Raw genomic sequence first — 22,328 nt, forward strand, 5'->3', positions numbered from 1 at the left:
CTTAGAGCAATAACTGTATCAAAAATTGTACTGCCATCCACGGCAGTTAAGGAAAAGGAGGAAGGAAGTCTCTCGGTGGGTAGGGACCACCGTTTAACATAGGCTTCGGTAATAAAGTTCCCAGCTGCTCCGGAATCCAGGAGGGCAATGACGTTCTGATAACGTTGAGCAACTTGAAGCGAGACTGGGAGATTACAATCTTGAGGAGATGGAGAGGAGATCATTACTCCTAGCCGGCCCTCTCCTTGACGAGCTAGGACTTGGAGTCCCGGACGTTTGGGACAGGCATTAATGGTGTGAGACGGAGCTGCACAATAAAGACAGAGAGACTCGGAGAGACGTCTTCGGCGCTCAGCAGGAGTTAAACGGGAACGGCCAATTTGCATGGGTTCATCTTTAGTTGGTGACAGTTGGCGAGGAGGAGGAGCAGAAGATTTTGGAGCAGATGATCTTCCACGCTCAGTTGCTCTCTCTCTGAAACGTAAGTCAACTTTTGTACAAAGTGAGATTAGCTCATCTAACTTGGAGGGTAAGTCTCTGGTAGCTAACTCATCTTTAATACGCTCGGATAAACCATGCCAGAATGCAGCATACAGGGCCTCGTCGTTCCATGCCAGTTCAGATGCCAGGATCTGGAACTGTATAAGATATTGTCCTACAGTATGTGATCCCTGGCGTAAACGGAGAATCTCAGACGAAGCTGAAGTTACCCGGCCTGGCTCGTCGAAGATGCGCCTGAATGTTGACACGAATGCAGTGTAAGAAGATAGCAGGGTGTCAGACCTCTCCCATAACGGTGATGCCCAGTCAAGGGCTGAGCCACTGAGAAGTGAGATGATGTAGGCAATTTTTGTACGGTCACTGGGAAAATTGCCAGGTTGTAGCTCAAACTGAATCTCACACTGGTTGAGAAATCCCCTGCAGAATCTTGGAGATCCGTCAAATTTTGCTGGCGTTGGAAGATGAAGACGTGGAGCAGAAATGGGTAAGGTGGGTGGGGTTATAACTGGAGTCACTGTGGTTGACGCACCAGAAGCGCCTGATCCACGGAGAGTTGTCTGAATCTCATCCAGCCGAGTAGAGAGATCCTGGAGACAGCGGATGATGTGGCCCTGGTGCAGCCTCCTGATGTTCTAGTCGGGCTGCCAGTTCTTGCATCGGCCTGGCCGCTTGATCCTGGTCTCCGGCTGGATTCATTAGGTCAGTGCTTACTGTCACAACTGAGGGCCTGAGCTGACGGAAGGCAGCCTCAGTTGTAGGGGCTGAGATGTACCGGAACCTGGGAGGTTGTATCAGACCCCTGGACATGTAAGTAACATGAAGAGAAACCGCCCGAAGGCGTGACCACGACAACTTGAGTAAAAGTCAATGATATTTATTTATGACAAACTCCATGCATCACAGTAGCAGTAAAAAGTAACATAAAAATCAGCAGAGAAATAATAATACAGTTCCTGGGTACTACAGGGTGGCAGGGGCCACAGAGCTCTGGTGGTATGAGACAGTTCTTATTATCTGCAAGTTGGAAAGTCCTTACCAGGCTCAACTGTAGCAATGAGGAAAGCCCAGGGTCGTACCAGCTGGTGTTCCAGGGAAAGCTGGACTGCTGTAGATAAAATGCTGCTGTGGGTACTGGTTAGAACCAGACAGGTGTTGGCACGGAGTGGATACTGGCTGGAACCAGTTAAATAATAAATAAAGCTTGAGAGCGATGCAATGTAGATGAAATGTAGAATTTGAGAGCGGAGAAATAATAATACCGGTGGAGAGTGGTAAACTGCAGAAAGGACACCGGCCCTTTAAGAGAAGCTGTACACTGCTGGAAGCTAAGCTGGAAGCAGGTGATGTTGTAGCTGGAAACAGGTGAGTCCAGAATGGATCGGAGAGTCAGGCTACACCGCAGATGGAATGCTGGTGCGGGTCTCTATAGCAGAAGTCTGGAGACAGGAGCTGGAACCTGGAAGACATTTACAGAAGAGAGACAAACTGGAACTAGGTTTGACAACCAAAGCACTGACGCCTTCCTTGCTCAGGCACAACCTATTTATACCTGCAGCAAGGAAGGCATTGGCTAGGCAATTATGCAAATTAATAATACTGACAACGGATTGGTAGGAATGATCAGCTGACAGAATCCAAGATGGCTGCGCCCATGCAGACACTTGGAGGGAAGTTTGGATTGTAATCCATGTGGTCTGGAAAACAGTAATGGCGGCGCCGGCCACCGGAGACAGGAGACGCCAGACTGACAGATGCACATCCGACCACGCGGACACAGCGGAGGCCGCGGCTGACGTAATCGCCACTCTAAATGCAGAAGCTCAGGGACGGCGGCGGAGGCCGCGGGAGACGCCATGCCAGATGTATAAGGCGTTACTGTGACTGCGTCCAGAGAGACAGGAGAGGATGCGGGAATGTGCACATCAGGATAACAGATGGGATCCGGTCCTGGAGCGCTGAGCCAGCCTTAGGAGGCATCTGATAGGTAAGAAATGGCGTCCAGATACCCGGATCGTGACAGCTGGCTTCTGTCTTAGAACCTGGGGTTGGAGGCGGACACAGGGCTGGAGGAGGCCACGGAGGCGAGCCGTCAGTGATGAATGACGGCTCGGCAAAGGCTTATGGGGGGGGCTGCTGCGGCTGCACATGCGCAGCAACTCCGCCAGCTGCAATTTTTTAGGTTCTTTAGAAGGTTTGAGTTAACGCTGCAGCGATCGGACCCGAGTTCCGATCGCGGCAGCCGGCCAGCATGGGGGTAATGGGCGGCTACTTAGGGGACGACCGGACCGGACAAACGGAATCCGGTTCTGTCGTCCCGGCATGCCAATCCGCCCGACTGTAGGTAGTTTTCCCTGTAAGTAGAGAAAATCATAGAGCTTGCAGACCATTTAAGCATACCATCCTAACATTATACAGGCTAAAACCAATGCATGCCATGTTCCTGGTCACCAAAGCTCTCCCCAATCAGCCCAACACCACCCATTTTCATACACAAATCAGGAAAGTTGGGAGGCATGCATTTATATAATATTATAAGAAAAGCACCAACTTAATAGTTTTCCTTCTAGTTTAGAGAAGCTTATCTATACCCATCCTACGATTAATCAGAATCAAAATACATTCATTTTCCAAATAATCATTTCAATTAATAATTTCAATTACTATTTTTTTTAGGGAAATTATGGTTTTAATATCATGGAAAGATCATCTAGCGCGATCCATCTTCACATTAAATCTAATTTACCTGGAGGCCACAGATTTGATGATGCATTCAATCTCCGTCACTGCCAGAATAGGCACATTTAATAATATCCTTCTTTCCTGTCTATTTGTCTTGTCATTTTCACAAAATGACTTCTCTGTTTTCTAAGATGCGGAGAAGTCACTTATACTTTATAGAAAAAATAAATGTATTTAACCTTTTCTGTATCAAACAGTCATTCCGATCACACTGTGGGTAAACATAAGAAACAACTGCAGCCCTTTGTTGGGGCTAGCTATAAAACACTATCTAAATCAGAAGACGAACATATCAGGAAGGAGAACCAAATTATAACCTACACTATAACTAATTAACATAAATAAGAATTTACTTACCGATAATTCTATTTCTCGTAGTCCGTAGTGGATGCTGGGGACTCCGTAAGGACCATGGGGAATAGCGGCTCCGCAGGAGACTGGGCACAAAAGTAAAGCTTTAGAACTACCTGGTGTGCACTGGCTCCTCCCCCATGACCCTCCTCCAAGCCTCAGTTAGGATACTGTGCCCGGACGAGCGTACACAATAAGGAAGGATTTTGAATCCCGGGTAAGACTCATACCAGCCACACCAATCACACCATATAACTTGTGATCTAAACCCAGTTAAACAGCATGATAACAGAGGAGCCTCTAGAAAAGATGGCTCACTACAGCAATAACCCGATTTTTTGGTAACAATAACTATGTACCAGTATTGCAGACAATCCGCACTTGGGATGGGCGCCCAGCATCCACTACGGACTACGAGAAATAGAATTATCGGTAAGTAAATTCTTATTTTCTCTGACGTCCTAGTGGATGCTGGGGACTCCGTAAGGACCATGGGGATTATACCAAAGCTCCCAAACGGGCGGGAGAGTGCGGATGACTCTGCAGCACCAAATGAGAGAACTCCAGGTCCTCCTCAGCCAGGGTATCAAATTTGTAGAATTTTACAAACGTATTTGCTCTTGACCAAGTAGCTGCTCGGCAAAGTTGTAAAGCCGAGACCCCTCGGGCAGCCGCCCAAGATGAGCCCACCTTCCTTGTGGAATGGGCTTTTACAGATTTTGGCTGTGGCAGGCCTGCCACAGAATGTGCAAGCTGAATTGTACTACAAATCCAACGAGCAATAGTCTGCTTAGAAGCAGGAGCACCCAGCTTGTTGGGTGCATACAGAATAAACAACGAGTCAGATTTTCTGACTCCAGCCGTCCTGGAAACCTATATTTCCAGGGCCCTGACAACGTCTAGCAACTTGGAGTCCTCCAAGTCCCTAGTAGCCGCAGGCACCACAATAGGTTGATTCAGGTGAAACGCTGAAAACCACCTTAGGGAGAAACTGAGGACAAGTCCTCAATTCCGCCCTGTCCGAATGGAAAATCAGATGAGGGCTTTTACAGGATAAAGCCGCCAATTCTGACACGCACCTGGCCCAGGCCAGGGCCAACAGCATGACCACTTTCCATGTGAGATATTTTAACTCCACATATTTAAGTGGTTCAAACCAATGTGACTTTTGGAACCCAAAAACTACATTTAGATCCCAAGGTGCCACTGGAGGCACAAAAGGAGGCTGTATATACAGTACCCCTTTCACAAACGTCTGAACTTCAGGGACTGAAGCTAGTTCTTTTTGGAAGAAAATTGACAGGGCCGAAATTTGAACCTTAATGGACCCCCATTTCAGGCCCATAGACACTCCTGTTTGCAGGAAATGTAGGAATCGACCTAGTTGAAAATTCCTCCGTCGGGGCCTTACAGGCCTCACACCACGCAACATATTTTCGCCAAATGCGGTGATAATGTTTTGCGGTTATATCTTTCCTGGCTTTGATCAGGATAGGAATGACTTCATCCGGAATGCCTTTCTCCTTCAGGATCCGGCGTTCAACCGCCATGCCGTCAAACGCAGCCGCGGTAAGTCTTGGAACAGACAGGGTCCCTGCTGGAGCAGGTCCCTTCTTAGAGGTAGAGGCTACGGATCCTCCGTGAGCATCTCTTGAAGTTCCGGTTACCAAGTCCTTCTTGGCCAATCCGGAGCCACGAATATAGTGCTTACTCCTCTTCATCTTATAATTCTCAGTACCTTGGGTATGAGAGGCAGAGGAGGGAACACATACACTGACTGGTACACCCACTGTGTTACCAGAGCGTCTACAGCTATTGCCTGAGGGTCCCTTGACCTGGCGCAATACTTGTCGAGTTTTATAAACATGTGGAAGACTTCTGGGTGAAGTCCCCACTCTCCTGGGTGGGGGTCGTGTCTGCTGAGGAAGTCTGCTTCCCAGTTGTCCACTCCCGGAATGAATACTGCTGACAGTGCTATCACATGATTTTCCGCCCAGCGAAGAATCCTTGCAGCTTCTGCCTTGCCCTCCTGCTTCTTGTGTCACCCTGTCTGTTTACGTGGGTGACTGCCGTGATGTTGTCCGAATGGATCAACTCCGGGTGACCTTGAAGCAGAGGTCTTGCTGAGCTTAGAGCATTGTAAATGGCCCTTAGCTTCAGGATATTTATGTGAAGTGATGTCTCCAGGCTTGACCATAAGCTCTGGAAATTCCTTCCCTGTGTGACTGCTCCCCAGCCTCGCAGGCTGGCATCCGTGGTCACCAGGACCCAGTCCTGAATGTCGAATCTGCGGCCCTCTAGAAGATGAGCACTCTGCAACCACCACAGGAGAGACACCCTTGTGCTTGGTGACAGGGTTATCCGCTGATGCATCTGAAGATGCGACCCGGACCATTTGTCCAGCAGGTCCCACTGGAAAGTTCTTGCGTGGAATCTGCCGAATGGGATTGCTTCGTAGGAAGCCACCATTTTTCCCAGAACCCTTTCATTGATGTACTGAGACTTGGCTCGGTTATAGGAGGTTCCCGACTAGCTCGGATAACTCCCTGACTTTCTCCTCTGGGAGAAACACCTTTTTCTGGACTGTGTCCAGGATCATCCCTAGGAACAGAAGACGAGTCGTCGGAATCAGCTGCGTTTTTGGAATATTGAGAATCCAATCGTGCTGCCGCAACACTACCTGAGATAGTGCTACACCGACCTCCAACTGTTCCCTGGATCTTACCCTTATCAGGGAATCGTCCAAGTAAGGGATAACTAAAATTCCCTTCCTTCGAAAGAGTATCATCATTTCGGCCATTACCTTGGTAAAGACCCGGGGTGCCGTGGACCATCCATACGGCAGCGTCTGAAACTGATAGTGACAGTTCTGTACCACAAACCTGAGGTACCCTTGGTGAGAAGGGTAAATTGGGACATGAAGGTAAGCATCCTTGATGTCCCGAGACATCATGTAGTCCCCTTCTTCCAGGTTCGCAATCACTGCTCTGAGTGACTCAATCTTGAATTTGAACCTCCGTATGTAAGTGTTCAAGATTTTAGATTTAGAATCGGTCTCACCGAGCCGTCCGGCTTCCGTACCACAACAGTGTGGAATAATACCCCGTTCCCTGTTGCAGGAGGGGTACCTTGATTATCACCTGCTGGGAATACAGCTTGTGAATGGCTTCCAAAACTGCCTCCCTGTCAGAGGGAGACATCGGTAAAGCCGACTTTAGGAAACGGCGAGGGGGAGACGTCTCGAATTCCAATTTGTACCCCTGAGATATCACCTGAAGGATCCAGGGGTCTAATTGCGAGTGAGCCCACTGCGCGCTGAAATTCATTGAGACGGGCCCCCACCGTGCCTGATTCTGCTTGTAAAGCCCCAGCGTCATACTGAGGGCTTGGCAGAGGCGGGAGAGGGCTTCTGTTCCTGGGAACTGGCTGATTTCTGCAGCCTTCTTCCTCTCCCTCTGTCACGGGGCAGAAATGAGGAACCTTTTGCCCGCTTGCCCACGAAAGGACTGCGCCTGATAATACGGCGTCTTCTTATGTTGAGAGGCAACCTGGGGTACAAACGTGGATTTCCCAGCTGTTGCCGCGGCCACCAGTTCTGAAAGACCGACCCCAAATAACTCCTCCCCTTAATAAGGCAATACTTCCAAATGCCGTTTGGAATCCGCATCACCTGACCACTGTCGTGTCCATAACCCTCTACTGGCAGAAATGGACAACGCACTTAGACTTGATGCCAGTCGGCAAATATTCCGCTGTGCATCACGCATATATAGAAATGCATCTTTTAAATGCTCTATAGGCAATAATATACTGTCCCTATCTAGGGTATCAATATTTTCAGTCAGGGAATCCGACCACGCCAACCCAGCACTGCACATCCAGGCTGAGGCGATTGCTGGTCGCAGTATAACACCAGTATGTGTGTAAATACATTTTAGGATACCCTCCTGCTTTCTATCAGCTGGATCCTTAAGGGCGGCCATCTCAGGAGAGGGTAGAGCCCTTGTTCTTACAAGCGTGTGAGCGCTTTATCCACCCTAGGGGGTGTTTCCCAACGCACCCTAACCTCTGGCGGGAAAGGATATAATGCCAATAACATTTTAGAAATTATCAGTTGTTATCGGGGGAAACCCACGCATCATCACACACCTCATTTAATTTCTCAGATTCAGGAAAACTACAGGTAGTTTTTCCTCACCGAACATAATACCCCTTTTTGGTGGTACTCGTATTATCAGAAATGTGTAAAACATTTTTCATTGCCTCAATCATGTAACGTGTGGCCCTACTGGAAGTCACATTTGTCTCTTCACCGTCGACACTGGAGTCAGTATCCGTGTCGGCGTCTATATCTGCCATCTGAGGAAACGGGCGCTTTAGAGCCCCTGACGGCCTATGAGACGTCTGGACAGGCACAAGCTGAGTAGCCGGCTGTCTCATGTCAACCACTGTCTTTTATACAGAGCTGACACTGTCACGTAATTCCTTCCAACAGTTCATCCACTCAGGTGTCGACCCCCTAGGGGGTGACATCACTATTACAGGCAATCTGCTCCGTCTCCACATCATTTTTCTCCTCATACATGTCGACACAAACGTACCGACACACAGCACACACACAGGGAATGCTCTGATAGAGGACAAGACCCCACTAGCCCTTTGGGGAGACAGAGGGAGAGTTTGCCAGCACACACCAGAGCGCTATATATATACAGGGATAACCTTATATAAGTGTTTTTCCCCTTATAGCTGCTGTATTTTTAATACTGCGCGTAATTAGTGCCCCCCTCTCTTTTTTAACCCTTTCTGTAGTGTAGTGACTGCAGGGGAGAGCCAGGGAGCTTCCCTCCAACGGAGCTGTGAGGGAAAATGGCGCCAGTGTGCTGAGGAGATAGGCTCCGCCCCCTTTTCGGCGGCCTTATCTCCCGTTTTTCTGTGTATTCTGGCAGGGGTTAAATTCATCCATATAGCCCAGGAGCTATATGTGATGCATTTTTTGCCATCCAAGGTGTTTTTATTGCGTCTCAGGGCGCCCCCCCCCAGCGCCCTGCACCCTCAGTGACCGGAGTGTGAAGTGTGCTGAGAGCAATGGCGCACAGCTGCAGTGCTATGCGCTACCTTGTTGAAGACAGGACGTCTTCTGCCGCCGATTTTCCGGACCTCTTCTGTCTTCTGGCTCTGTAAGGGGGCCGGCGGCGCGGCTCTGGGACCTATCCATGGCTGGGCCTGTGATCGGTCCCTCTGGAGCTAATGTCCAGTAGCCTAAGAAGCCCAATCCACTCTGCACGCAGGTGAGTACGCTTCTTCTCCCCTTAGTCCCTCGATGCAGTGAGCCTGTTGCCAGCAGGTCTCACTGAACATAAAAAACCTAAAACTAAACTTTTCACTAAGCAGCTCAGGAGAACCACCTAGTGTGCACCCTTCTCGTTCGGGCACAAAAATCTAACTGAGGCTTGGAGGAGGGTCATGGGGGGAGGAGCCAGTGCACACCAGGTAGTTCTAAAGCTTTACTTTTGTGCCCAGTCTCCTGCGGAGCCGCTATTCCCCATGGTCCTTACGGAGTCCCCAGCATCCACTAGGACGTCAGAGAAATTCGATTTTACAGTACTGAGGTCTTGGGTTCAATTCCCACCACATTTGTATACTATCCCGATGAGAAGCGCGGGGGCGAGATTCACAGGGACAGAGCTTTCTTGCAAGTTTTGTCCCTATACGCAGTATATGATACATCAAACTGTTCAAATATCGCATGGTGGATTTAGGCACCACATCTGAGATGCGGATTTCAATAAAGTTGGAACACGATCTTGTATCTTGACTTTGTAATTTCTTAATTGGTGGTGTGATGGGTTTCAGCACTTTATGATGAAATCAGACTAATCCCAGTGTTGGCAGGATCCCTGGCGCCTGCTCATTATGTGAAAGTCTATATAGGTGTGTTTTTATATGTCCTTATAACCTGACGAAAGAACCTAAGAAAAGCGTTCTGAAACGCTGATATGTACAGCAGGGGTTCAGAGTGATTTTTTGCCAGTAATCTGAGTGATGACTATATGCTACCTTATATATGGCTTCCGGTATCATTCCAGGAATCGGTAACTGAGAATGGTACTGGCGCAAATTACTTTAACAGAGTAATGTGAATATATATATATATATATATATATATGTACCAGAAAAGCTAGCAGCGCCACAGATGCAGTATCCCAAATATCACCACTAGTACCGGAACCGTATATTAAGATAGCTAAAAAGATCTGCCTAGTAGACACTCCCTGCAGTTTATCAGGGCGTCAGCTTGTTGCCTCAGGTAGAGTTAGGCACTGGTATAAGTGCCTAGAATAAAGGTGTGTAACAAAAAATTAGGTAATAAAAAGCGACCACTGGTGCCAAATAGTTACAGCGCTAGGCAGTTATATAAAAAATATACAAGATTTATTATATTGTAAAGCACTAAACAAAACAGAGTATTAAAAGGTAAATATTGATATGGTACAATAACATGCACAAAGGGTGGGTAAAAGCACATAAAAAACTATAAAACATAAAAAAGGTACATAGAACATAAAATATACAGGAATAAAAAAGTAAAAAATATTTAAGAGAGAGAGGAGTAAAGTATCTTAACTTAGTGATTGAGGTTGAATCAACGCGTTTAGTCCTGTGTGGACTTCATCAAGGGGTCGCTATATATATATACACACACTGTATGATATATATATATATATATATATATACATACATACACACACAATCAGGACAATGATGTACTGGTGCGCTGGTAAACACAAAGGTTTCACATGAAACAGATGAAAAACCAAACCCAACGGGTCAGGACTCCGGGATGTAGCACTGAAATCCTTAAATTTGAAAAACGCTGCACCTCTCCCAAGGTATACTCCAGGCTCCTGGAGTGAGTGATATTCTAAATACAAAGACAGGTCGAATGCTCATAGTGCAGATCACTTTTTATTTGTAAAGAAGGTATAAGAACAGCCAATCGATAAAATGAGACTCGTACCATAAATCTCACCATGTGGGCTGCTTACCACATGATATAACGACAAGCTCCAATCGCATTAACCGGATACCGCTGTCCTGTGTTTGGGACCTCACACCATAGCCTGCCAGATGTGCTGTCTCCAAGAGGAAAACTTTTTTTTTTTTTTTTTTAAAGTGGAAAATGCTTAGGTCTTCCCAGACTGCACCCCCCTAAAAATATAAGCATCATCCACTTTAAAAATAATTTTTTTTAAAAAAAATAATTTTTTCCTTTAACAACCAAGTTTCTCTCTTTTTTTTTAATTATTCTTTTCCTCCTTTTTTGCCATTACAATTTAAATTGACTTTTAATTAACTAACAGTGTCACCGTTTATTGATTGTTTGCCTAAGAATATCCATTTTTAGTGCAATTCATTTATTCTGTGCAATTTTAGCAATGTTTTGTATACTTTTATTTGCTATATCTGTCTAAATAAATTCATCTTATACTTTTTATCTAATATGTCAGTCATAATTTTATAGAAATTGAGACACCTACGGGCGCTTTTATACCCTACCCTTAAGTGTTTTAAATTTCTATGATAAGTGTGGTAAATTTCTATGAGATGGCTCTACTGGTGACGATACGCCTGGAAAGTTCCAATCTTCTGACCCCCCCAGGCGAAAGTGCAGCCAGAAGTGAAACATTGTTCACTTGCGGTAGTCTTTGGAAGTGAATGGTTTAGCAGTTCCCACAAAAAGGAGCAAAAACGAATTCTGTGCAATGATAAACACTTATTCAAAGAAAAGGGCAGCAGCGTAAATCAAAGCAGAGTTAGACGAAGTTCATGGGAATTCTGATCCTGCGTTGAGAACAGTATATTTCTGGATTAACAAATTTAAACATGGCCGAAGCTGCACTGAAGACGAAGCACACTCTGGATGCCCAGTTGAGATCACCATGTTGGATATGACGGCAAAAGTTAATGATATTGTTATGGAAGATTGTTCTGTGAAGGTGCGTGAGATTGCTGAGGCCGTAGGCATCTTGACGGAACGAATGCATAACATTCTGCATTAAAAATGAAACATGAAAAAGCTATGTGCACAATGGGTGTTGCAATTGCTGACTCTCAATAAAAAACACATGCGAAAGCCCGTCTCAACACAGTGTTTGGCGATGTTTAAGCGCAATTTGCAGGATTTTTGTTGATTCGTGAACGAAAACTTGGATTCACCACTACACTCCTGAGTCGAAGAATATATGGACTAAAGTATTTGGCCACACCTTTTAATTATTGAATTCAGGTGTTTCAATCAAACCCCTTGCCACAGGTGTATAAAATCAAGCACCTCGCCATGCAGTTTCCATTTGCAAACATTTGTGATACAAAATGAGCGTAGTACTGTGATAGGATGCCACCTTTTCAATATAATGGTTCGTGAAATGTCATCCCAGGTCTATATTCCATGGTCAACTGTAAGTGATATTATTAGAAAGTGGGAGAGTTTAGGAACACCAGAACTTAGCCATGAAGTGGAAGACGGAGTAAAATTACAGAGTGAGGTCAAAAAGTGTGTAAAAGTCGCCAACACCATAGTCCATAGCGGAAGAGTTCCGAACTACCACTGGCATTAATGTAAGTACAAAAACCGTGCAGCGGGAGCTTAATGGAATTGATTTCCATGGAAGAGCAGCTGCATGCAAGCCTCACATCAGCAAGTCCAATGCCAAGCATCAGATGGAGTGATGTAAAGCACACCAACAATGGACTGTGGAGCAGTGAAAACGTGTTCTTTAGAGTGACGAATCACGCTTCTCTGTTTGCCGGTCAGATGGGCAAATCTGGGTTTGGCGGATGAGCTAACTAGTAAGTAGTGCGTCAACTAGGTATAATACAAGTTTGTGTTCCTCATCGCCCACTCTAATTCCTTTAAAATTTGGATTGGTCCGGATTTATAAGCAGCGCTTTTTAAAGCTGCCACATCTTTGGCTTCAAAGGTGCAATAATATTAAACAGAATTCACAACTAAACTGCCAGAGGCAGCAGCTTTGAAAAGAGCTGCTTAGTTAATTTATTCCCAGAACCTATTGTAGCATCTACCCCTACAAAAACAAACCGTTTATCAGTGAAAGACAAAATTCTGAGAGAAATCAGGGGTGTAACGGCTTGCCTTCATTTCAAATCTAAGCACACCAAAACCTATAAAATTGCTATAAAAACTTTAAAGATTTAATTGATGGTCAAAATCTACTACTAATGTACAGATACAGTATGTCCTTGTACATCTTTGCTGCAGTCATACCCCTCTTGGCACGCTAGATCGTGTGAAAATCTTCCAGTGTCAGGCATCTTTTTTTGCTGAAAATGCATCTTGGTAGCAACACAATGGGATGCACGAAGAGACTCTGCTGATTTACCTGATATGACACTTATATCTATCAAATTAATCAGCACAGGATTGAGCTGTTCTAGCTCTTCCTGCTTCACCTCTTTACAGGAGGAAGACGGATTTTCTGTGTAAAAACGAATATTAAAAAATACATGGCGCTAGAAGAGTCACATGGGATCTGGCATGACTGCATCAATAATGTACGAGGACACATCTGTAGGTTGCGCTTTTGATCAGGAAGCAGATCTAAAGAGGAAGTGCCACCATTAATACAGCTGGTCTCAGTCAATGATTACACAGGCTGCAATGAACCATGTACAGAGTAATTTTTTAAATAATCCCAAACAAGATTATTTTATATTATTGTCCATTTCTGGTGAGTTCCAGAGTTGCAGTAAAGTCTGCATTTCATGAATGTACTACTTGATTATTCTTGATTTTGTTTTGAATGTACCTATTTGTAGTTATTTTTGATCTGTTCTTCTTCTATGTATCTAAATCTATGTTTGAATGCTTGTCATCTTTTATTCACAAGTATTGATCCATGTTGATACGTTCCGAATTGTGTCATTTTTTCCTTAAATATTTAGTAAAACATACTAGGAAACATAAGTAGTAGTTGTATAGTTGGTAGCAAACATATTGTAATCAGTACACTTTACCATGCTCATTACCCACTTGGTGAGTCCGTTACTTTATTAAAAAAATGTACCCAGGTTACACAAACTGTCATACTTTTACCAAATTATGTAAATGTATCCTCAGGATGTGCCCATCTTACAATAAAATTTTGAAAATCTAGAGCTAATTCTGGAAGCTGAATTTATCAATTTTGTGTACACACACAAAGTAACATGTCTTATGAATTTTGATTCTGTTACCGACTTTGAAAGTTGTGGTTGTTAAGTGCTGTTAAGTCTCTGCTGACTTATGGCGAAACTATGGATAGCTGTCCTGATCAAAATTTGATCTTCTGTCTGGCTCAAGTTGATAGTGTAGTATTCATAGTTGTTGTGATTGTATCAAGCCATCTCGCATGGTCTTACCCTTTTTCGTTTGCCTTTAACTGCTCCAAGCATAATGTCTTTCTCTAGGGTTCCTTTCTTTGCATGATGTGTCTAAAGTAAGAAAGGATCAGTCTCGTCATTGGTGCTTCTAGGGAGAACTTATTTTTGATCTAATCTAATACTGATTGATTTGTTCTTCGGACAGTCCACGGTATACGTAATATTCGTCTCCAGCACCATAATTCAAAAGAGTCAATGATCTTCCTATATTGCTTATTGACTGTCCAGCTTTCACACCAATACAATGTTACTGGAAAAACCATAGCTTGATCAAGTCGTATCTTTGTATGCAAAGACACATTTTTTGCACTTGAATATCTTATCAAGATTCCTCATGGCTGTTTTATCAAGTGCTAGTCGTCTTTGGAGGATTTCTATACTGCTTGCTGCTATAGTGTTGATTAGTGATACCAGTAGGTTAAAACTATCAATTACTTAAAACTATCAACTATTTAAATGTTACTTACTGTAACTAAGGTTGTCAGTTGTTAAAATCTTTGTCTTCTTCTTCACATTAACATGTAAACCCATTTTAAGACTACATTCTTTGAGCTTAATTAGTAGTGGTTTCATGCTCCATATCCAATTGTAGTCTCCACTGGATGATCTTGAGCAGGACCTTACTAGCATGTGGAATACGTGCAATTGTTCGATCATTTCCAGTCAGTCGGATCACCCTTCTTCAGTATTTGTATGAACACAGATTTTTTTCCAGTCCATAGGCCATGATGAGGTTTTCCAAATTTGCTGTCAAAGTTTTGTAAGTGCTGTGATAGCAGATTTAGAGTTCTGTAGTAGTTCAATGAGAATAATGTCAGTGCCTGGTGCTTTGTTCTTTGATTAACCTTTTAATGCCACTTCTACTTCTTCCCTCACTACTGATAGTTCCTAATCATATTGTATATGTTGTAAAGGCTGTTGCACAGCTTGATCTTTGCAGTACACGGACTCCATATATTCTTACCATCTGCTCTTGATCTTCTCTGGGTCATTCAATATGGATCCTCAAGAATCTTTTAAGGAGCCCTTTTCGAGGTTGGAACCTGCTCTTTAGCTCTCTTACCTTTTGAAGGCTGATCTTGTTCTTCCTTTAATATTTTCTGATTCTACCACCTTGCATGCATCACTGTAGTCAGGGGCGGATTGGGATTGAAAACCAGCCTGGGAAATTTATGGAAGCAGTTCTAACAAGAAGGGAGTCTGTTGAGGGGGTGGAGTCTGTCAAGTGAGTGGGATTACTGCTCAAAAGGCCTGATCACATGCAGGTATGGAAAGTGCCGCAAAATTTTTAGGGGCGTGGCTTTGTGGGGAAGAGGCATGGCCACATAATAGTGCCAATTCACATTACACCAAACAGTAGTGCCGCTTATACACATTGCACCAGGTAGAACCTCCTGTGCCAGGTATCGCATGTTATACATATTGCGTCAGATAGGGCACGGTATACACTTTGCGCCAGGCAGAGCACATTATACACATTGCACCAGGTAAAGCACATTATACAATTGCACCAGGTAAAGCACATTACACACTTTGCGCCAGGCAGAGCACATTATACACATTGCACCAGGTAAAGCACATTATACACTTTGCGTCAGGCAGAGCACATAATACACACTGCACCTTGTAAAGCCCATTATACACATTGCACCAGGCAGAGCACGGTATACACTTTGCGCCAGGTAAAGCACATTATACACACTGCACCAGGTAAAGCACATTATACACATTGCACCAGGTAAAACACATTATACACTTTGCACCAGGCAGAGCACATTATACACATTGCACCAGGTAAAGCACATTATACATATTGCACCAGGCAGAGCATGTTATACACTTTGCACCAGGTACAGCACTTTATACACTATGCGCCTGGTAGAGCACGTTATACACTTAAACATATATATATATATATATATATATATATATATATACACACTGCTCCAAATAAAGGGAACACTAAAATAACACATCCTAGATCTGAATGAATGAAATATGCTTATTAAATACTTTGTTCTTTACATAGTTGAATGTGCGGACAACAAAATCACACAAAAATTATCAATGGAAATCAAATTTATTAACCCATGGAGGTCTGGATTTGGAGTCACACTCAAAATTAAAGTGGAAAAACACACTACAGGCAGATCCAACTTTGATGTAATGTCCTTAAAACAAGTCAAAATGAGGCTCAGTAGTGTGTGTGGCCTCCACGTGCCTGTATGACCTCCCTACAACCCACACAAGTGGCTCAGGTAGTGCAGCTCATCCAGGATGGCACATCAATGCGAGCTGTCGCAAGGAGGTTTGCTGTGTCTGTCAGCGTAGTGTCCAGAGCATGGAGGCGCTACCAGGAGACAGGCCAGTACACCAGGAGATGTGGAGAAGGCCGTAGGAGGGCAACAACCCAGCAGCAGGAAAGCTTCCTCCGCCTTTGTGCAAGGAGGAAAAGGAGGAGCACTGCCAGCAAGCCACAAATGTGCATGTGTCTACTCAAACGATCAGAAACAGACTCCATGAGGGTGGTATGAGGGCCCGACGTCCACAGGTGGGGTTTGTGCTGACAGCCAAACACCGTGCAGGACGTTTGGCATTTGCCAGAGAACACCAAGATTGGCAAATTCGCCACTGGCGCCCTGTGCTCTTCACAGATGAAAGCAGGTTCTCACTGAGCACATGTGACAGACGTGACAGAGTCTGGAGACACCAAGGAGAACGTTCTGCTGCCTGCAACATCCTCCAGCATGACCAGTTTGGCAGTGGGTCAGTAATGGTGTGGGCTGGCATTTTTTTTGGGGGGGGCCGCACAGCCCTCCATGGGCTCGCCAGAGGAAGCCTGACTGCCATTAGGTACCGAGATGAGATCCTCAGACCCCTTGTGAGACCATATGCTGGTGCGGTTGGCCCTGGGTTCCTCCTAATGCAAGACAATGCTAGACCTCATGCGGCTGAAGTGTGTCAGCAGTTCCTGCAAGATGAAGGCATTGATGCTATGGACTTGTCCGCTCGTACCCCAGACCTGAATCCAATTGAGCACATCTGGGACATCATGTCTCGCTCCATCCACCAACGCCACATTGCACACAGACTGTCCAGGAGTTGGCGGATGCTTTAGTCCAGGTCTGGGAGGAGATCCCTCAGGAGACCATCCGCCACCTTATCAGGAGCATGCCCAGGCGGGCATACAGGCACGTGGAGGCCACACACACTACTGAGCCTCATTTTGACTTGTTTTAAGGACATTACATTGTTATGAGCCACGGCTGTGGCTCATTCCTGTTTTGCATTTTGGTTATGTATTTTATGTTATACTTCTGTTTATGTTCCCCGTGGGTGTCATGGGGTGTTCGGAGCTCACCCTTAAGGAGAGGGTACTGTTATGAACCACAGGTAGTGGTTCATTCCTATTTTATGTTTATACTGTCTTGCAGGCCAGGATTTCCCGTTGCTCTGGTTTAAGAATACTCTTGTTTGCTGCCGGTGGTGAGTCTGTGTAATTGCAGCTTGTTCCCATGTGTTCAGCCTCACCTGTCTGTTGATTGCACCTCTCAGTTGTGCAGCAGGGCAGCTGCACGACATAATTAATTAAGACTCTCTGTTATATTCTGGCTCAGTGCAATTCACAGACGCTGGTGATATTTCCCGAGTTCCAGAGTTCTTGAGTTCTGAGCTAGTCTCTGCCAGTTCCTGAGCTCCTGTCTAGCAGTATCTGTCTAGCTGCTTCCAGTGTCGGTTCCAGTTTCTGATCCTGTGTCCTGCCGTGAAGCGTTCCTGTCCAGGAGTCCTGTGACTTTGTCTGTGCCTGGGCGAGTGTCTGGCTTCTTGGTGTCCACCGGTCTGTCGTTTGGGATTCTGCCTGTCCTCCGGTTCTGAGAGTCTGTGTCGGCTGCATTGGGGGTTCCTGTCCGTTTACCAGTATTTGTACCGGTTCCGTGAGTAGCGGCTTTGCCGCGTCCGTCAGCCTAGGCCGCAGTATTCTTTGGTTATATTTGGTTACTGGTATTTTGCAGAGGGTTCTGCTTATGCTGTCACCGCCGGTACACAACAGTATTGTGTCGGCGAGTGGACAGCATTTCCTTGGTTGTTCTTTTCCTTTGGCGGCGTGCCGCACATATATTTAGTTTTATTGTTGTTAGTAGCCCCCTAGCCTTCTGTTTGTTTAGTTAGAGATCCCCTTGTTATTATCATGTCTCGGTTCACGCTTTGTCTCACTTTAAGACCTGGGGGCATCGGAGTTGGGCAGACCTAATCCACCCTTCAAACGCGGCTGCCGTGGGCCCAAGAAACCATAGTCACTCAGGCGTGAATTGACCACACGGGTAAGACAACGGAGGTAGGGTGCTAGGGGCTATTTCCACACCACACCTTATTTCAGCCTCACGTTCTGGTGCTCAGGACTCACTACGCAACATCTCCCTTGTTCTGAGCACCAGGAACCTAACATACATCAAAGTTGGATCAGCCTGTAGTGTGTTTTTCCACTTTAATTTTGAGTGTGACTCCAAATCCAGACCTCCATGGGTTAATAAATTTGATTTCCATTGATAACTTGTGTGATTTTGTTGTCAGCACATTCAACTATGTAAAGAACAAAGTATTTAATAAGAATATTTCATTCATTCAGATCTAGGACGTGTTAGTTTAGTGTTCCCTTTATTTTTTTGAGCAGTGTATCTATATATATATATATATATATATATATAAAACTGCAGCAGAGCATATTTAAACACATACACACACACACACACACACACACACACACACACACACACACACACACACACACACACACTACAGTGCATTGTAAACAGCACTACTACTATATACTATATATCAGCCACACACACTACTACAGTATATCTTTGGGACATTTACTTACTGACTATCACAGTCAAAATTGGCGGCTGCTGGCTCCTGCATCTGCCTTGGCTGCTGTGGCTGGGGACTGGAGGCGGACATGGAGCTGGGCCCAAGGGCAGAACAGTCAGTTGTGACTTACGGCCCTGTCCTGCAAAGGGGGGCTGATGCGGCTGCACGCGCACAGCAGCTCCGCCGGCGGACATTTTTCATCTACATTTTAGTAAACGCTGCCGCTATCAGAGCGGAGTTCCGATCGCGGCACCCGACCAGCAAGGGGGTGATGGCAGGCCACTGAGCGGGTCGACCAGACCAGCAAAACTGAATCTGGTTCGGTGCCCAGGCACTGGGGCGCGTGGCCAAATCGTGAGGTGTGGTCACATCCCATCCCCTAACCCCTCCAAAAAAATAGTGAAAGAGATACTATGCATAGTTCCATGTTCTCCAAAGGGGGTGCCACCAGCAGCAGGAAGGGACATTTGTCCCAGGAGGGGCATCAGTACAGGTATACGGGCTTCCTCGAACAGAGCAGAGGACGAGCAATACAGCTGGTGACATAAGAGTAGGAAGTATTCTCTGTGACTAGACTAATACACACATGGCAGGGGACACCCATGTTAGAGATCACCTGTTATATACACACACAGTATACAAACTACATATGAGGGACAGCACTCTTACCGATTTTATTTTGTCCCTTTTTCACCTGTGGTTTCAGATGGCTCCTTCCCCACCACTCCTATGGGCTCAAAACGGCCGTGGAGTGTGTTCTTGGCTGTCACCCTGCAGCCAGCCTTTTCCTTATTCAGGAGGCAGATCTCCGCTGGCTGGTCCGGGCTGTGCTGCAGCAGGTATGCCTATCTTGACGTCCCGCCACCCCCCCCCCCCCTCCCCATCCCCCCGGCCGCCTAGCCATCCAGACACACATTAGGAGGCAGACCTCCGCTGGCGCTGGAAGCCTGTCTCTGCTGGTCAGAAGGGTTGGTTGGACATCCCTCTCTGAAGGCTGCCCTGAGCTACCGCTCACAGCACTTCGGCAGCCGCAATTTGGCCCAGCAGGTACTATATATACCGGCCTGGCAGATGGGGTACGGGACCAGCCTAGCAGGATGTCACATGGTGTCCTGGCGGACCAATCCGCCCCTGACTGTAGTCCTTTCCTTTGTCTTACTTTGCAGCACGTTGGAAATTTTGATTAAGTACCTTAACTGCATCTTTGTCACCCGAAGCTTTAGCAGTTTGCTTTTTGTGGCAATTTGTAAAGTTTCAGCAGACATTCATTTTGGTCTTTTCTGCTTGAGATATTTTGATAGTATTTTATATGGGCTTGATTGTGGGCTACTGTGTTATGATGATTTGTTCACATTAGCGGTGTCAGATGTATGATGAATAAAGTTTATTACTGTGAATAGGTGATTCAGGGGCAGATTTATTAAGCTCGGTGATGTGATAAAGTGGAAGGTGATAAAGGACCAGCCAATCAGATCCTTACTGCCATGTCACAGGCTGGGTTTGAAAAATGACAGTTACGAGCTGACTGGCTGGTCCTTTATCACCTTCCACTTTATCACTTCACCGAGTTTAATAAATCTTCCCCACAGTTACCTGTGGAATTGCCCCTAGGTTAATTCTAAATTTAAGTGTATAAACAAAGCTGCCAAGTATTTGTACTGTACGTACATAAGTGGGCAGTATATTTCACTGCATGCAAGACAAACAAATACATTTCCACCAATATCATATGTTCCAGGAGCAAACGGTTCCTATTTTGCTCCAGACTTTAGCATTTAAAGTCACTGCAACCTTTTTTGAGGATTTACTTTTTCAGAAGTGACATAACTATTATCGATGTATGACGTTAATGATGCATTCAGTTTGATTACTGTATACTTTTTTAACTATACTGTAAAGAGACATGAGTTCAAGAAACTAATAATAAGTTACGTCAGGTGTCCAGATAATTTGCAATAAGTTTAAAATGTATTTCTCAGGCCGCTTCTTATGGGTAATTCTTCTATCAGTACAGCCTGGAGCCGAAGTAAATGTCATTTAGACGTTACAAGATGAAAGACTGCATCCCAGTGGACATCCAATGTAATCTATCTAATTAAGCGCAGACAGTAATTCTGCACTTTGCAAAGAGCATGAAGTGGAAGAGAGAATGCAAAAGTTCCAAAGAGTCACTTCTCACTACTAGCACTGCAAATGAGGGACCCTTGCTGAAAAGCTAGCCCAGGAAATGAGAGGGACTGTGAGAAGTAGAAAACTCTGTTTAAATATCTATCACTTATAGAGTAGTTGTGTTTTAGCAACAAAACGATACTCCAATTACAGTTCAAGTAATACTAATACTCTTAAATCATGATTTTTTTTTTCCAGTACCAGATAAACGGAATGAAAAAATACTTGAAGATTTTATCAGAACAAGCTTATAAAAGACTTCAGTGATATAAAATATGTTATTAAAAAGAACAGAGAACGGTTGAATTTCTATAGCTTATTATCTAGGCAGGTGTCTGTAACACTGAAGAAATCACATTAGACATGGCCTTGCTGCTGAGGCTTTGCATTACAATTTAACATGCCACTGGACCCCAGGTACAGACTATACCTGATATCATAAGGTAGCCATCATCACTTGTACACATATAGCAGAGATATGGCAAAGGGAAAAAAAGAAATTAACATTTCATATTATGACATTTTGAAAGAGTAAACAAGTTTAAATTAAATGTTCAAGTTAGCAAGCCTAATAGCGCTGTTACCCACTATGGTTGCATTTTTGCATAAAGATACAAACCAATACTTAAATGTCTAGTTACAGTTATTACCTTGTGGTGGAGAATAGTCATCGGAGTCTGTGTCGCTTTCACTGCTATCTTCTACCAGGAAGCTGGGATAATTCCAAGACATGCTCACAATGCCATCCATCTCATGTAAGAGAACATGCGCCAACATTCTGCCATGGCAGTCCATAACGATAACCTGACCATCTGCAGTGCCAAACAAGACCTGCCAAAGAAAACAGGAGCACACAGGTGAAGACTCATATCGGTCTCTACTGTCGCGCATAATAATTAGACACTGGGAACTTCAATAAGCATCATTCCAAGACAGAACAACAAGTCAGCTGAGGAATCCGGTGGAACAGTTCCTTAATTCTGAGATGAGTAATGATTCAGTATTACATTAGTTCAATTAGCTACTGGAAAAAGGAGAGTTATGGTAGACTTACCATGGTTAACTCTTTCTGCAAGGTACATTGGGTTCCACAGGGAATCATTGGGGTGTGGAGTGGATCTAGATCCAGAGGCACAAACAGGCTAAAACTTTAGGCTGATCCAGGATGCATTGGGGCCTCCTCTATAACCCAGCCTCCAGGCACTGTGAGCTCAGATTCGTTAACCAGTCCAATGCAGGAGCAGGCAAGAGAG

General features: G+C 45.0%; 1 protein-coding gene across 3 annotated transcripts in view; it reads right to left on the bottom strand.

The window, feature by feature from the left end:
- The window catches only part of TULP4 (TUB like protein 4), an 807,065-nt gene that overhangs the window by 184,963 nt on the left and 599,774 nt on the right, over positions 1-22,328 (bottom strand). For all 3 annotated transcript variants that reach the window (XM_063917647.1, XM_063917648.1, XM_063917649.1), the window contains one exon: positions 21,726-21,906. In XM_063917647.1, the coding sequence (XP_063773717.1) occupies positions 21,726-21,906 (181 nt within the window). The remainder of the gene's footprint in view (positions 1-21,725; positions 21,907-22,328) is intronic.

This window comes from Pseudophryne corroboree, chromosome 4 (genome assembly GCF_028390025.1).
Source record: "Pseudophryne corroboree isolate aPseCor3 chromosome 4, aPseCor3.hap2, whole genome shotgun sequence".
In the NCBI taxonomy this organism is placed as follows: Eukaryota; Metazoa; Chordata; class Amphibia; order Anura; family Myobatrachidae; genus Pseudophryne; species Pseudophryne corroboree.